This window comes from Magnolia sinica, chromosome 2 (assembly GCF_029962835.1).
Source record: "Magnolia sinica isolate HGM2019 chromosome 2, MsV1, whole genome shotgun sequence".
In the NCBI taxonomy this organism is placed as follows: Eukaryota; Viridiplantae; Streptophyta; class Magnoliopsida; order Magnoliales; family Magnoliaceae; genus Magnolia; species Magnolia sinica.
In genome coordinates this window covers 572,465-590,585 of record NC_080574.1, presented here as the reverse complement: position 1 = coordinate 590,585, position 18,121 = coordinate 572,465, and the positions used below count along the sequence as shown (strand labels likewise).

At 39.4% G+C, this 18,121-nt stretch overlaps 1 protein-coding gene across 1 annotated transcript; it reads left to right on the top strand.

Annotated features, from left to right (window-relative positions):
* Nucleotides 1–98: 98 nt before the first annotated feature.
* Nucleotides 99–11,189, top strand: LOC131231013 (protein SHORT ROOT IN SALT MEDIUM 1-like). Its single transcript, XM_058227086.1, is given in 15 exon segments — nucleotides 99–448; nucleotides 3,030–3,127; nucleotides 3,292–3,495; nucleotides 4,574–4,861; nucleotides 4,963–4,989; nucleotides 5,078–5,181; nucleotides 5,451–6,098; nucleotides 6,207–6,252; nucleotides 6,867–6,986; nucleotides 7,071–7,126; nucleotides 7,359–7,476; nucleotides 8,250–8,464; nucleotides 8,610–8,673; nucleotides 10,612–10,817; nucleotides 10,915–11,189. Coding segments are annotated over 14 exon segments (2,109 nt in total). The 5' UTR covers nucleotides 99–432; the 3' UTR covers nucleotides 10,717–10,817; nucleotides 10,915–11,189.
* The last annotated feature ends 6,932 nt before the right edge of the window (nucleotides 11,190–18,121 follow it).

The following is an 18,121-nucleotide window of genomic DNA, read 5'->3' as shown; positions in this document are numbered from 1 at the left end:
GGCTAAAAAAGGGAAGTGGTCATTTTCTTGTACACGTGCAGCATGCACGCATGTGGGACATGGGGCGATTGCATCACAACAGCCTGCATTTCGGTGGAAGCCCCCTCTTTTTTATGGTTGCTCATATGTTATCCTTGGTTTAGCTGGAATTGGTGGTGTATTGAGAGAGAGCTCAGGTTCTATTTCGGTGGAATTCTCTCGGCCATTGGGGCTAGAGACTCAAATTTTGCTGAAGCAGTCGCATGGAATTGTCTGGATTCTTGCCTTCCAAGTTGAATTTTCTTCTTGTCTTTATTGAAGGGGATTCTTCCAATGCAACAGCATGAATTAAGTCTGGATGTTACCCCTGGAGGGTTTCTGATCAGATCGAGGAAGCTTTAGACCTTTGCGGCGGAATTCAAATGTGTCTTGCCCGTATTCCTTGTGAATGCAATGGAGCAACTGATAGGTTGGCAAAGTCTGGAGTTTAAGGGTTCCAATCTCATCATCCAGGATATGAGATAAGCCTGCTCTATCTGTTCCTGTTTTATGTTCTTAGTGATGTTTTGTTTTGTTTCTCTCTTTAGGAGCTGTTGTGGTGTCCCTGTTTTGGTCTTGTTGAGGTTCTGTTGTCCCTGTTTGTTGTAGCTTTTGTTCTTTTGTAATGAAATTCAGATCACCAATAAAAAATCCATGACCGACAAACAATAATGGAGTAGCAAAACCAGTGGTAAGATAAAGAAGATGACATCTTGAGCTTCCCTAATAGTGGAGATATGTAGTCTGAAGTGATCTTATGCCTTGTGGAAAGAGTTTGGACTAGGAGGTGGCCTTAAAAAATAGCAGAGATTAGAAAATAGAAAGAATTGTGTGTGACTGGTGAAGCTGAACTTTATGGAAGTTTTGTATGGAAATGTGTGACCAATGTTGACAATGAAGTGGCCAGGAGTGGCACTGGTGATATCTTCCTTTCTGTTTGTTGATGCAAGAATCTGGACCACCCTCCGCCGAGCTCTGCGTGCATGGAGCGAACCCTAGACCTGCACAAGATGGTAACCAATGGTGACCCTGGCTCAAGCAGGGGACCCTCCGATGCCAAAGTCAGGCTAGGGAATCCGGGTCTAAGTTGCGTAGAGTAGAGACGGTGTGAGATATTGTGTACCTGTTATAATGGATTTCTCTGGTATTTAAACTTGAGGATCAAAGGGTTCAATGCCGTTAAACTTGGCACAATATACTCCATCAAGCGGATGTCACGCTCGCGGAGATATTGGCCATTACTCTTAGATCATGCACCGGATTACTCTCTCCATATGCTTTATTGGTTGTACCTCTGAAATCTTCGGCCACGTTCCTACTCAGGCTAGTCCTGCAACTCGGTCCCCCGAGCTCACGACGAGACTAACCTTGCTTGGGCCTCAGACTTAACATATCCGAGCCCATAGCCAGATCCCATGGATCTCTTAGTCGGAGTTCATGGTCGCAGCCTATTGGGCATGCCCATCTTAGACTCGGTCTCAGGCCTAAAGGCTGAAGGTAGGGCCCTGGTCTCTGATCCAGAGTCATAGTCCTTTGGATGAGAGCTCCGGTCGTGCATTACTGGACCTCCTGGCTCGGATCCTGCTCAGTGATCCGAGCCGAGCCCATGGGTAGGTGGATGATGACAAAGTAGAGGATCGACTCGGACAGAGGAGATGAACGGATCAACTCGGACATGAAGACCGAGTCGGTGTCATAGTGTTGCGAGAACCCTCATGTCGGACACTCATTTTGAGTCGCATGTGCGTCAGTCCGAGGCCTTAAGCATTGGTGCCTACGTTGGCCTCGACGCGGTTCGGTTCGGATTTACCCATAACACTGTTTATTAGAAGGAAAGAGTATAATGAGCACAAGGCAAATGCTCTAGCTTCTGAAATTATTATAATTCCTTGTTGGATTTTTGCATTGTCAGAAGGAACTTATGAAAGTCATTGCATGGACATCTATTTAGTGACCGGGTTCATGGAGTTTTTCTCTGCTTTCAAGTGGAATTGTGGTTTTTTCTACTAGAATTGACATTTTAAAAATTCAACATGAGGCTAGTATCTTGGTCTTTTGCGGACGTCTATGTGGTGACTGGGTTCATGGAGTTCTTCTCTGCTTTCAAGTGGGATTGTTGTCTACTAGAAGTCTAGAATTGACATTTATAAAATTCATCATGAGGCTAAGTGTCTTAGTCTTTTGCTAAGGAAGGTGTCCCTTATTGGTTTTGCACGTTGAGCATGCTTTTCCCTTCATGTGAGAGTTTTACTTTTTTGGTTGAAAGATGATATTTATTAGGCAAAAGCCAAAAAAAGCAAAACAAAACAGAAGTGGAATGAAAGGGAAAATCAAAAACAGAAAAGGAAAAGAAAGGAAAACCTAGGAAAAACACTAACAAACAAAAATAAAATACAACAACAACAACAACCAGCCCCATGGCTGGGAAGATCCGAACCGAGAGCCCCACAACTGACAACCCCAACAAAACTCTCACGGCGCCCAATCATGAAACAGAAGAATAACTCTATTGAATACTCCCGACACAGCTAAACTTCAATTACAAAAGCATTGGTTGTTCCTCTCTACCAAATGGACCAAAAAAACTGCAAGAAGGATCAATCTCCATCTCTTCCTTCCCAAACTTACACCATCTGCTGCACGCCAAGCAGCCAAGAAGTCTTCCATAGGGAGAGGCATCACCCAAGAGACCTTAGCTAAGGTGAGGACTTTGAACCACAGACTAGCTACAAAGGAGCAATGAAGGAACAAATGTTCTACTGTTTCTGCATCTTGCTCACATAGCAAGCACATATTAGTGTGCATCTTACTTTTTTTTTAATCATTAACTTCATTAATAATTATATAGAAGTAAATTGATTTGATGAGATGGGCCTTTCTTTAGCAAGCAACGACTACAAGTTAGTATTCTTATGGAGAAGATGTAATGCCCTGTCCACGCAGTTTCTGCTCACTGAATTGCATGATTTAGGTAACTTGTCTTTTCTTATAATTTTTATTTTTTGATGCAGGATACACTCTGCCCTGCAAGACTAAGATGTACCCTTCAAGGGTTGGTAATGCTTATCGGCAACAGTCATATGCATCACAACCAGCATATGGGCAAGCTGCAAATCGACATACTGTGGAACTTTTTTCTTTTTTTTTTTGGGCAGAAGTGTTCATTTAAATCTTGTTGGTAAAATATAATGAGGTAGTTACTCGAGTCAGACTATGTAAAATCTCGGAATTCTATTATGTTGTTTTATCCTGACATTTTATTGTCGTCTGCAGTCTGGATCTGGTTATTCTACAGGTTCTCTTGGTGGCCTTGACAGAGGGTCCCAACTTTCAATACCCTCTCGGCATTCATCCATGTTGGGTTCTTCTCAAGAAGCAGAATATGGTGGATATCGAACCCATGCTTCTCCTACAGCTCATTATGGAGGACAATATGGAGCCATGTATGGAACATCTAATCTGAGCAGTGGTCAAAAGGTTTTATTTCAATTTATTTCCTGATTATTCCTTCATGGATGATATAGTGCTATTTGTGGAACATCTTCATTTCTGAAGCTATTTATCTCAAATGAAATACTATGGGCATGTTCTTTAGATGAAAGAACCTTTCACCCGGGGAGCTGTTCCTGCTTCAGAGTGCTCTTGCTCTTGCATCAGAATTGTGCTCTTGCGTCAGGCAATCACAACTTCCTAACATTTGAGAACTGCTGTTTCAGTGCTCCAACACTCAAATTAGCTCTAGATACTGCTCCTACATTATGCAACTTGGGCAATTCATCATAAGTTTCTGTCAAATTGTTACTCTTTGTGAACAAATTATGAACCAGGCCCCATACTGTCCACCATTTGGGATTCTCAACCTTTGATGTGATGTGACTCTTGTTTATGTTCATTGTGATGTCAATTATAGGCCTTTAATTTATCACCGAATAGAGGTTTCTTTCTTTCCTTTTCTACTTGTTTTAAGAGATCCAATATGGATTTACTCTCTTTTCTGAGTACTTAGTTGCTATAATCCTGGAACATGTTATGCTGCTGATGCACAAACTAAGGAGGTATCTTAAACCATCAGTCTTATGTTGCTTCAGCCTCAGAAGTTTGTAGGATTACTTATTTCTTTGTTGGTAATTTAATTAAAGGGTGCTTATTTGGATATTAAGTTGCATAGGACCGCTTGAAATTGTTTCATTTGGATAGGTACTATTTTGGTTTTATTACTCAGGACTGCAGGAGTAAGGTCTAGGTATTTGTAATATTGGTTTTATTGAGCAGGAGTAAGGTCTAAGTCTTTGTGATATCAAAATAGAATCTCTTTTGGTTTGGGTCTTGGTTATGTGAGAAAAGGGTTTTTCACTTTCACCTTTATTGTATGGGTATGCTATGGTAGGATTTAAGCTAGCTTGTTGGTTAAATTGGTATTTGTTTTTAGTATGTAGACCATTTGCAAGTGAGGATTCTATTTCAGGAGGATTGACTATATTTATTTTTGTAGTATGACTATATATGCTGCATAATATGCCTTTGATGTTTCTAAGTACAATGTGTGCTTCTACAGGTTGGTCGTGCTGATTATGGTTCAGCTCTGAGTGAGTCTCCTAAGTTTGCATCTGGTGCTCTAGGATCCAGCTTGGGGTTACAAAATGATGACTATGTCTATGTCTCATCATCAAACCATGGATATGGTCACAAAGGTGATCAGATCCCTGCTGCAAAAGTTTCTGATTATGCTACTACAGACAGCCGCCACTATGGTGAGCACCAGAGAACAAATAGTGGGAGGGACATACAGAGTGAATCAGCTAGAAGATACGCTGATTCTGTTGGTCTGGGTCATCAGCGTCAGGTACTCTGGCATTGTTTCATTTAGCAATGTTCATTCATATTTATCTCTTTCCCTAGAATAATAATTGACTTCTGTTCTGTTTCTTTTGGTTACTGCAACAGTCTGAGATGCACGACCATGTTGACCAGGTACCGGATTTGGTTATTTTGGGTATTGAGACAGGGTCAGTGTTAAACTTTTAGCCATCTATCTAATTCTTTGTACAACTATCACCAGGCATCATTGGCTCGACAGCAGCAAATTCTGAAAGCTCAATCATTGCAAACTGGTTCTGATATGAGGCATGCCATGGCAGCTTCTGCTCTAGATGGAAGTAATAGGTATGGTTCTATAGATGGCATGCTTACTGTTTGACATTAATCACTTGAAATCCTTGTTTACCATGTATTGATTGATGCAATGATGTTGAATATGTTTCCTTTTCCTTCCATCTGTTTTTATTTTTGTAAATGAGAAGTGTCAGCCTAACTTCAATCCATGCTTGGTAGATTAAATCTTTGTGAGGGAAAATGGTGTCAGCCCTATGCTTTATTTTGATAGATAAGCTTCCATTTCTTACTGCACTGAGTAGCATATGCATTTCTGGCAGACCAAGTGATTATCTTGCAGCAAGGGGTGCTGCAGTTCATCATGGATCCCAAGATCTTAGCGCGTATGGTGGAAGAATGGATGCTGATCATCACAATTTATCTATCCTTGGTAGTGCTTCATACACTGGACAACATCCAGCATCCATATTAGGTGCAGCTCCCAGGAGAAGTGTCGATGATCTCCTTTATGCACAAGGATCTTCCAGTGCAGGCTATGGGGTGGGCTTGCCTCCCAGTTGGGATTATATTGCGGGAAAAAGGTTCCATGGCACGTCGATTAAGTACAAATATCCAGGTAGCATTCTGTCGCGTGGTGGGCATCCATGCATTGGAGGATTGAAGGTTGATGAGCGGAAAGATGATAGGGGTGGGTTTTGTCGGGACCTCGACATGAGGGAGGAGGAGCGTCGCTGCGAGCATGTGTGTAAACGAGAGAAAGAACGTGAAAGAGAGAAGGAGCGTTAACGAGAAAGGAAGCGAGAAAGAGAGCACCGTGACAAGGAGAGAGAACGTGAACTTAAATGTGGACCTGAACTTAGGTGTGAACGAACTCCACCAAGAATTGCTAGAGATCGCCATGGTTCTTCTTTGATAAGGGATGATAGACCTCTACGACGAGACTCTCCACGTCAGGAGGCTTTGCATCGGTGGACCTTGATGCTTTTTTTCTTGCATCCTGCTATAGTTCTGAATAGATTGCTGCTTCATTTGTGGTCCAGCCTTCTTAACTAACTGTGTGCTCTGTCATGCTGAAGGCGTCATTCACCCCTTAAAGGAAAAAGGAGAGAATATGTTTGCAAGGTAAAACTGTGAATCTTCAGTGATATTGGGAAATTAGTCTACTGTGAGTCTCTGGGTCTGAGGGCTGCTTCTTAGGTTCCTGTTCTGTTTCCTGATTTCATCTCAGCCTTGAAGTTTCATGAGAAAATTCTGAACCAATTGCCCATTGCCTCTTTTCTAGATTTTCTTCTGGAATTCCTTAGATTCACACTTTTTTCTAAATACACCAAGATATTTATGGGATTTGTATATGGAAATCTAGGATCAACTTGGTATAGGTCTTGCTATTGGTTTATGATCATCTATATACAGCTTAAGGTATGCATTTTGTTTGTGGCTATGCCTAGTTTCTATTTGTTGTTGGTGTTGACAACGGATATGATGAAGCTACAAAAGCAATGTCATGCGAGGAGATTCTTTTAGGAGAGAAACAACCATTGAACACTTCAAACAGCTGAGAGTCAGGAAACAACCACAATATTTCATAGGTTTTTTTTTTTTTTTTTTTGCCTTTTTTCCATCTAGAGCTTATTCAAACAATCTGCTTCATTTACTTCTTGCTTTTGCTCTATATGGGGATCGTGGTGTCTTTGGAGTTTATTAGGTGGGATAATTGAACTATACTCTATTTTCAGGTTTACCCATCCTGTTTGGTGGACGTTGAAAGGGACTACTTAGCCTTAAGCAAGCAGTATCCAAAATTATCAATATGGAATTCACCAAGGTATGACTTTTCTTATTTCAGTTGCTTGCAAGTCACGGCTATCTTACTTGTCTTGAATCTAAGCTGAACTGTGTACTCAGTATGTATTGTAATGGATCTTCTCAATTTTCCTTAGATTGTTCTGCATTGGCCAAAGGGAAACCTGAATCTGTCATTACACACTCCTGTCAGGTATCTTCTCTTTTTAAGTTGCCCTGTTACAGTGCAATGTAGTTTGTCATCTGCCTTCTTTCTATTGGTTGCGTAGTTAGTTTTGCTTATGTGTTGGGGGAGAGTTCGGAAATGGGGCTATTTTTTCATCATTTTTTTATGGGATTAAGATTAGATTTTTATGCTTCTGGATTTCTTTATGGCAGAAACTGTTCAGAATAAACAGTTTATTGTTTCTCCTTGTGTGGAATAGATTTGAGCATGACCTCATTGAAGTAGATGCTAGAGCGGAGCCAAAAGAGCCTTCTGCGGAGCCATTGGCTGAGGAGCCAGGAAATCCCAAATGCAAAAGCACCATATGGAACGCAAAGGTGAATCTTTGAGAGACTTGTCATGTGCTATAAATAGTAGGTTACATAAGATAAATATATACCGTATCAAAAATACAGGTAATGTACCAATAAAAATATAAATAATAGGTCACATGATTAAAAAAAAAAATTTGATTGTGGAAATTTTAAGGCAGGCTCTCATTGGCCACTATCCATAAATAGTCATGTAATCTTTTGGAAGAGAACCATCCTGGTAACTTAATTACTTACATAAAGGCCGTGACTTGAAAGACGTTAACTGAGAATGTGTTGGGAACCAATGATATTATTTAACTCATGTTTCTGTTGCATGTATCTGGCCATGAGGTTAGCACCATTAAATTTCTTTGTATGTATCTGGCCATGAGGTTAGCATCATTACTTTTGTTCATTGGGAATGCTTTTGATACATTGTCTTTGTTTTTTTTTTTTTTTTTTCATGAACGACACATTTTATTAAGATGAAAGAGGCACAACCATAACAATGGGAAGACACTCCCTAACAAGGGAAGGGCACTTAGCATGGCTATTGCCCCAGGAAATAAAATATGCATAGCTCCAACCTTTGTTTCATTTTGCAACTGAATTCACTTCACTCCTGCATTGGGATTGAAAGGTCAATTTTCAGTTTATGGGTAGTGATTCATTTCATTGAGCTCATTGGCTGCAGTATTTACAAGAATTAAATGGCATTCCCACCCTGTGGTTTAATATTCACTATATTTTTATCCTTTAAAAAATTTTCAACACAATTTTTTTTTTTTCCATTTCAGGTGATCTTGATGAGTGGTATCAGTAGCAATGCTGTGGAGGAGCTGTGTTCTGATAAAAGTTCCGATGACAGGATACCCCATCTTAATAATATCCCGAGGTTTGCAATTCTCAGGAAAGATCGTTCCTTCATGGCAATTGGAGGCCCATGGAATGCAGCTCAGGATGGTGGAGATCCCTTGGTTGATGATTCCTCCTTGGTTCAGTCAGCTCTTAGGAGCTTACTGCTAGTATTTTTGTATCTTCTAATCCATCCAAAAAAAAAAAAAGAACCCATAATAAATTTGTCTTTAGGTTCTTGAATTTCAAAATATACAGATGGTATTTTTTTCACTAAAATCTATAGTTGATTTCTTTAACAGACATGTGAAAGATTTAACCCAACTTGATATGCAAGATTCCCAGCACTGGAATCGGTTTCTTGACGTAGTCTTGGCTCCTTTTGTACTTTCTTAGTTCGTGTTTTTGTGCTACATGACTATTGTGTGGTTGTGATTTTTGTTTAATGGAAGTTTCAGATCAAAATTTATGATTAATCATTAGAGGAATGATGATCTAATCTAATGCTAACTTGGTTGGAAGTTAGGGGTGAACAGATCATCTCAGGTATTAGTGATTTAGTGTACTTCTTTCTTGAGTTTATTTTGCTGCACTTGCAGCCAATCTAGGTTTTAAATGGTTCTGATTGATTGCCATCTCCAGACTCCAGTTCCAACTGTACATTACAAGGTCCACATTGAATTTGCAACACCGATTTTTGTAAATCACAGAAAATAGTTATGGAATCAGCAATTATTCACAAATTTCCAGGCAATTAAACCTAATTTCTGCACTAGAATCAAATTTACGGCAACTCAACCAAAATTTCCAGCAATTTTGTGCAAACTCCAAGCACTAAAACATGATCTTTTGTTATGAGAAACTTTCTCAGCTGTAACTGTAATTTCCAGCATCTACAGTAAATTCTAGCAATGAATATCAAAATGACTCCACTTCTGGTCTCAAAAAGGAAAATGATGTAATTTCTCTCTGATTCTCTAATCGGATGGTAAAAGCCTTTATATAGTAAATTGAACCTTAAATTGCTGTTGAATCCTAGCCATTGGCTGTAATACATCTCAGCCCTTATAACAGATGTGAAATGATAGTCTAAGTAAATCTGTCTGCAATCCTATGTGACATAGACCCTTTATTGTTTCAAGCCCCAATTTGTGTGTGATATAATCATGAAGAAGCCTGACCCCAACGACAGTAGAATGGAACATGTTGTCAATGCACAAGACTGATCTTGAAGACAACAGAATGGAACACGTGCAACATAATCATTCTGATGTGTGTGATCCCATCAGAATGACATTGGTTCGCACCACACTCTCTATTGAAGCATGTTGTCGATGTGGAATGATACTAAATGCTGTTGGGATACTGCCTGCTCACTCCCTTCATCCACCCAAAAGACATTATATGGCTTTAGAATATTCGTACTAGCAGTTGTAGTTCACATTTGTTCCAAAACAAAGTTGTCATGAATTGACGACTTGTGCTATCCATAATATCCATTTCATGTCTCTTCTCACACAATGAATTGGATGTGGAAAGTACTTCCTCCCAACTATTTCTTTTGGGTAGGGTGGATTGACTTCTTTGAATCATGAGTCTCTCTCCTAGCCATACGAGTTGACCTCTTCCACTTCTTTTTTTCACCCTCACCCCCTTATTCTTTCTCAATAACATTAATATTCATGTTTGACTTATTTTTATTGCAGCAACACTTTAGTGCTAGTGATTAGTTTTGAGGTTTTGACTATTGCTTTTTACAGTGGGCTGATTTTGTTACAAACAAGTAATTTTTAGGTTACTATTTTTTCTTACTCTGTTTATTTATTGATTTTTTTTTTTTTTTTTTTTTATTTACATGTAAATGATTACAGCAAACTATGAAAGCATATCTCTAATATGCTTGTGTGGATGTGTCATAAAGTCAGGCTTCTAAAAGTAGTCATGTTGGGTGTCTTGTATCTGTTTTTGACCTGACAGACATGTCAGTTTCCAGTTTAGGTAGTTTTTCTTTAAATTAATAAAAGCTTATGTTGTAATATGATTTCATGTATATGGTCGAATTTTTATTTGTTTTAATAAAACAACTAGTTACCTCAACTTGCCTAGGGTCTTGGTTTCGTGTACTGAGGAATTCTTCTAGTGTTTGATTTGTTGGTTTATTTATTTTTTGGCTTTGCTGCATCCAATGTTTATTCTTTTTAGCCCCGGTGTGGGAATCTGAGACGTATGTGTTTTGGTTGAGACAAACACTTGCAAAGCATGCTTGGGTTCTGCATTCCCTCTAGTGATACTTCCCACTTTCAGGCAGGAAATGATGAAGAGGTAGCTGATCTGCAAGGCAAGCATGACAAGGAGACAACTGATGGCATAAACAAAATGGAGGAACCCACAGATGGAAGTAAAGAGTGAAGATAAAACAGCTGAGACAAATGAGCAATGATCAAATGGCTGAGTCAGAGAAGTCTGATGCTGCCGCAAAGGAGTCGGTTGTTGATAAAGAACTATTACAGGTGTGTAAATGAACTGCATCTCTGCTTATCTAATCAAACATCAAGCTCAAAAAACATTTCCTGCAATTCTGAGATGGGCTTTTTAAACTTGAAACAGGCATTTAGATTCTTCGACAGGAACTGGGTGGGCTACATTACCTTCGAATGGGTCCTTTTGTCACTTGTAAGTTTATCGTAAGCATGTTATATAACTGCAGTTGTAATAAGCTCACTGACTTGGCAGGTTGAAGATCTGAGGTTGATTATTCACAACTTGGGGAAGTTCCTCTCCCACAGGGATGTCAAGGTAGTGAGGCTTCTTATATGCCTAGCATATTTCCAACTTTTCCTTTTAATAAGTGATCCATACTTATGTTGTCTTCTTCCCTTTCACTCTGTTGCTTCTGCCATGGTTTTGTGGTAATTGCATCTCTTTTCTGCTTTTGAATAGGAAAACAGCCCTTCAAAAGAATTTTATGACAAAAAAAATGTTCAATTGGAGATTGTTTTGGCAACTGATCTTAGTGAGCTGTGTATGGAAACCCTCTCATGCACATCGTTGCAACGGAGTGTCATCATATGCATCACATATCTAGACTGTCTATGAGATGTAGTCCAATCTTTCGCCATTACAATAATCACAGCAATTAGATGATCCTAAAAGACTGGAAAAGGCTTGTACAATCAGCCTTGTCGTTTTATCTTTCCATGCCAATTGTACTGTCTAGATTATCTGATCATTATAAAATTTCTATTTTAAGGAAGCCTAAGAAGAGTGGACTGGATGATCACGATTACGCCTGCTCACATCCCTCACTGGGCTCACCTTTTCTCTGTTCCTTCCAAGCATAGGCATGAATATGGGTTCCACAACTAGGCCTGGCAACGGGCAGGCGTCAGGCTAGGCCTATTGCCCATTGCCTGCTGTATCCACAACTCATATCAGAGAATTTCTATCATCTGAGCTTAACGTTTTGAATTTTGATCACTGACCTATTTATTCTTAATCATCCATTTCTAACTCATTCACATCTTTCATTCCTAAGCCAATACTAAATTTTCTAAACAGATGGGAATTTTCCTTTGTAACTCTACTTTTATGCGTGAGATCATGCATTGGGCTTAAGTACTACATATGGTTCTCAATCCACCCCATCCAAATAGAGAGGGATTTTTTTATTTTTTTTAAATATAAAAATCTGGATTGGATGGTCCTTTCAGTTTGGATTGTTGGACATCTAATGAATGCGATTGTCTGGCTTAAATTCAACAAATAAATGTCCACTGATCCGAAGCTAGGGTCACCTTATCATTATGTTTATCAAGTTATATCCCATCCCATCTAAATTGGACCCTCTGATTTGGGCAATTTGGATGTGACAATCTTCTAGAAGGTCAGCTGGCACAAGCCTCCATGATCTGGGTTGGTTCCACTTCCAGCATGGATGGGTAATTGTAAACTCAGCAATTTGATTATGTTAATCATATAATCTGTGACCTACAAATACTAGCAACGGGGAACAAGGAATGAGAAAATGCTTCCAACTGGATCAATGGCATCAACTAATACATCAGTTTGCAGATGGTTGTCTACCCGCTTTCATAGATTATCAAAACTACACAACCCTTAATTGTTTATAGCCAATTCAATCTGCATCACAATAAGCATGAACCATTTAGGTGGCCATATTCTGCAAATTAAAAGATTGCTTTTTTCTTTTTCTTTTTTTTTTTCCTTTTTTTTAAAAAAGACAATAAACAACTTTAAGATATTGCACGCATGCATTTGCATAAACTGGCTGATTAAACTTCTAATAACATAAGCAATAAACAACTAAGTGATAAATAAATCAGATGTGAGGTCTGTTAACCTGGAAAAGGTCTCCAATCATCCTCAATCACATCTTTTTTGTCTTTCCTTCCAAGCGACTACCAACATGAATAATTAACAACATTGGACAACATACTACAATGAAATGAACACACACGTAGTAATTATAAGAAGAAGAAGAACAAAGAGAAATAAGAAATCAGAGTCGGCTGGTGAAGAGATCCGCTACAGCTTCCGCCAAACAAAACAATATTCGAGATAGAACTGTCAATAGTCTCACCAAATACGTTACTGATGGCATCCTCTCCTTGCTTTTACTTTCCTTTTCCGTTCCCTTTTTTTCACGTACTACTAATGTTTTATATTCCTCTCTCTCAATCAAGTTCATTGGAGGATCAGGGTCGTAGGATCAAAAGATTCAGAACAAACAAATGGGCCCACTCTCTTTCTAACGCTTTGGTGAGGTGGATTCCCCCACATCTTATCATCTTATCCAATGCCCAGAGAAATGGTGGGATACGCAACCAATATACGTGGATTTTTTTAATTTCTTGCAAGTGGGCCCATGCTAATGCAATCCCCTTCATTCGCCTCTTGTCTACCACTCTCGATGGGCCATTCCTTCACCAAAACTAATACCTTTCTTCTATTTATTATATTCTAAATGTTAGTGTACAAATCGAAAGTTCAAGAATGTTCTCTCCAACAAATTTTTCATAGGCATGCTCCATCCAGAGTGGAACGCTGCAATCAACGGTATGGATTACCCAACTACGAGTCCCACCATTCAGAATTGAAAACCCGCGTATATTGTTTCAAGGCATGGGTGACGTATCAATGTATTTCTCGAAACAGAAATCCCTCCAAAATCTGCCATGCTAATGACCGTTTCAACTGCGAAGACAATCCATTCACGGAATACTCGGGTATGCAGTTTATACAAGTGGGCTTTACGGTTCAATGATCGTAACCATCAATCTGATGTAATCCTCATTGCATGGCTGTCATCCTTTTAGAGGATGGACTGTGTCCCAAAATCATATCCATGAATATGCTATACCTTCTTTCATTTAAATGTGAACCGTTGATGCACTCTTACAAACCATCCATCTGAACCCCCACATTTTCAAAAAGATTTCACCTGTCTATACATTAGGCAGAACTTATATTTGCCACGTGTTCATCGTGAAAGTGATTATGTAATATGCACCTTTTGAGGCGTACAAAATGTTGTGACTCATTCCCCACACGTGTGGCACTGATGCACAGCTGCCCGGACTATCCAATTTGTGGGTCGCGCGCATGTCTCTGAAATGCATGCACGAGTTTGTGTGGATGATATCCACATCGTACATCAGGTGCACCACCGTGTGTTTGGCCCGGGCTCAAAAAGATCAGGTAAATCCAAATTAAACTCACTTGGGTTTTAAGACATTGGTTAAAATCTTTGTGTACTTTCATGACTTAAGGGAGTTTATTACTTTCAAAACACTCCCATCTGATTCAGAACCTTTGGCCATACATGAATGTTATCAAGACAGTCAATTTCATGTCCCCACTTGTGATTTGGACGATTCTAGCTCCTTAATTGGTGGCATGCCAATGAATACTGAGAGACAAAAATTATCAGCAGCTCCTCGTTTAACAAAAAAGTCTCGTTTATTTATTTATCTATTAGATGATTGAAATATTGAGCCATTTACAAAAAACCACCTTCTCTTGGCTTATTTGTGAAAGATCGTTTATTTTTAAAATATTCAAACTAATCTATTTACTCTTTTGCTCCATTATTGATTTAGTGCGTTGTATGCGGTTGGGATTGTATAGGATTTTAAAATTGTATTTTTTAAAAGACTAAAATGACTTTCATTTGAAACACATAACCTAATAGTCAATGTTTAAGGATCCTACGCGAGAAATTTACCCCATTTACATGTTGTGTCAAATCATTTTATGTCATGAACTAAAAAAAATGAGGTAGATCCAAAGCTCAAGTGGGCTACACAAAGAAAAACGGTGGAGATTGTACACTCACCATCAAAACATTAGTAAGCTCGCAATAGGTTTGGATCGGGATAATATTCTAATTCTTTCAATTCATCCCAGTGATAATGCCTCATGAATAATTGGGACATTTTCTAAACAATTTGAATTCCAGATAAATGTCATAGTCGAGTTTAGAAAGATTTGAACTACCGCCCACTTGAGATTTAGATATGCTTGATTTTTTATATAATGACTTAACAGGATATGTCAAAATAGATGGATAGAATGGGTTTCTCCCAAACATCATGGTCTTACATGCAGTGGGGTTAGATATGTCTTTCCAATGTTAAATCAACTAGCTATAATTGATGGAAGCTCTCACAAAGAGAGGGAAATGGGTTTGATAGGCTCGTCTTGTCCAACAAGATACTGCTCCGGGCCCATTCTAATATACCAATTCTATATCCACATTGTCCATCCGTATTTTAAGCTCATTTTAGAGTGATATGGACACGTGAGTTTTGGATTTCCCTTAATCCTGGTATTTAGGACCTAATCAATAGGTTCGATGACAAACAAACCTTACAGTGTGTGCCCTGGGATGTTTTCAACTGTGAGTGTTCAATTACCACTGTTTACCTATTGCGTGGTGCACTTGAAATTTGCATCTTCTTTATTTTTGCGACCACACCCCTAAAATAAGCTGGCAAAACCTACATAGGGCGTGGATATACAATGCATGCATCCAATTGAGCCCTATGGTCAAGGTCCCACCCACATCGCAGGTTCCGCAGCCATAGTTCCGCTCCCCCATGGAGGGAGTGGATTAAGTGTGAGTCTCACCGTACGTGTTGTTGCCGTGACTGTGGGGCCCACCTTGATGTATGTATTGTATATTCACACTGTCTATTCATATTTATATATCATTTTGGGGGGACTGGCCAAAAATTAAGCGGATCCAAATCTTAGATGGATCAAAACACAAAAACAGTGGTGTTTGGCCATTAAAAACTTCTTGCGGGACACAAGTTTTGGATGAAGCTAATATTTGTTTTAACCTTCATCCAATTTTGTGTGACCTTATCAAAATTAGGTTGGACGATGTGGATATATAATACATCCATCAAGGTGGACCCCACTATCAGGACCACATCGTGTTGGCTGATTACAAGGTCACACATACTCCACTCCACATCTTTGGGTGGTAAACTAGGTGGGACCCACCATGGTATTTATGAGAAATCCACACTATTCATCCATTTTTCAAGATCATTTTAGGGCATGACTAAAAGAATGTGGTAGATCCAATGCTCAAGTAGACCACGTTAGGTAAATCTATTTTACGGTTCTAAGATTGCCCATCGATGAAACTTTGCTAGAGACCACTTGCAATTTAGATTTACCTCATTAATTTGCCTCATATCCTAAAATAAGCTTACAAAATAGATGAACAGTTTCATTAAACTGTATATATAACAATGGGCCCATAGACTCATTTGCAAGTTGTCCAAAGGATAGATTTATGAAAACGAATGCCCTTTTAAATATACAATAAATTTTTTATTCGCCTTAAAGTTAAATAAGTAGTTTTCTCATCATCTTTTCAAAAGTGTGCATTAATTTAAATAATTTAAAAGCATGAGAATTTTCAAATATCAACCAAAACTCTCAGTCAACTATCTGGTGGGCCAGGTTTGGACTGGGCTAAGGTCAGCCCAGGCCTTACTCGCAATGTAAAACCCAGGGTGTGACTAGCCAAGACAAAACAAGCCCGATCAAGCATAACCTGAGTTCAAGTCCAACCACTCTTTCTCAGTGCATGATCAAGCATGATATTGACAAACATGCATTTGAAACCTTAAACAGGGCTAGACCAGAAAGATGGGCTGTTAGGTGCTTAAATTTTATATCAAAATAAACCCTTTCATACGTCATGTCCAAGGAGGCTTCCTGTCCATATCAAAAGAGGCCCCACGTGGTGGCTGTTAACATTGAAGGTGGGGCTCACACAGTGGACGGTCCACATAAAAGGTGGGCCCCACATGAAGGATGACCTCATATTAATTCGGGCCCATACATGGATGGTCCATATCAAATGTCGGCCCGTGACGATAAAAAGCCCACATCCAAAGCGGGCTGGTATGATGAACAACCCACTTCAAAGGTGGGGCCTATATGATGGACGGTCCACATCAAAGGTGGGCTCCACATGATGGGCAGTGGACATTGAAGCTTGGCCCCACATGATGGATGGTCCATATTGAATCAACCCCACATGATGGACGGTCCACATCAAAGGTCGGCCCCTAATGATGAATGACCCACAAGGTGAGCCCTCCATGATGGGTAACCCACATTAAAGGTGGGGTCCACATGATGGATAATCCATATCAAAGGTGGGCTCCATATGATGGGCAATTAATAATAGTGGGCTCCATATGATGGACATTCCACATCAAAAGTTGATCCTAATGATGAGTGGCCCATATCCAAGGCAGGCCCACATGATGGACAACCCACATTAGAGGTGGGGCCCACATGATGGATTGTTCACATCAAAGGTGGGCTCCACATGACGGGCGGTGGATATTGAAGGTGGGTTCCACATGATGGCAATAACAATGATGGTGGGCCTCACATGATAGATGACCAACATGAAAGGTGGGCCCTACATAATGAAAAGTGTACATTAAAGGTTGGCCCTTAATGATGAATGGATCGCTCCAAGGTGGCCCCACATGATGGATAGCCCACATCAAAGGTGGGGCCCACACAAATGAATGGTCTACATTGAAGGTTAGACCCACGTGATGGATGGTGAATGTGAGGGGAACCAAATAAACTTGAAAGATAATTGCTTATAATGTTGGAAACCAAATATATTTTTCTACTTTTAAGTATGTTGGTTGCCAAACATGCTTACAGGCTAAATAAGTAGAAATCAAGATAAGCTACTTATGATCCAAAGTAACTTATGATCCAAGCAGTCCTTAAACATGATGATGGATGGTTCAACTCATCAGGAATCACTCAGCTAGATTGTAGGTGGAATCATTGATGATGGACGGATGTGTTTAAGCCCTAGAATTAATTACTCAATTAGAATATGGATGATGCAGGGAACGGTGTGAAGAGTAAGATCACCATCTATCTCAAGTATACAAAATCTTGAATTCACAAGAATAAAATAAAATATACAAAATTGTGTGTCCCATAACAATACCCTAATCAAAAGTTATGACCAATTTAGAGTCCACACTTCAAATGACAATTTCTCTTAACCGGAATGAATTTTTTCGATCCTCACACACCTAAGGCCCGCTATAAGAAAGAAATTTTCAACATTATATTAACTTTTTTTTCTTTTTTTTTTTCGGTTAGCTTGTTAATACACAGTTCACACTTCACTGTTAGCCACCCTATCTAGGGAATCAATATCAAGACCTCAGTGTTGAGATGAGGTATCTTTCACTCAGTCTACCACTTGAGCTATGGATCAGGGTGTACA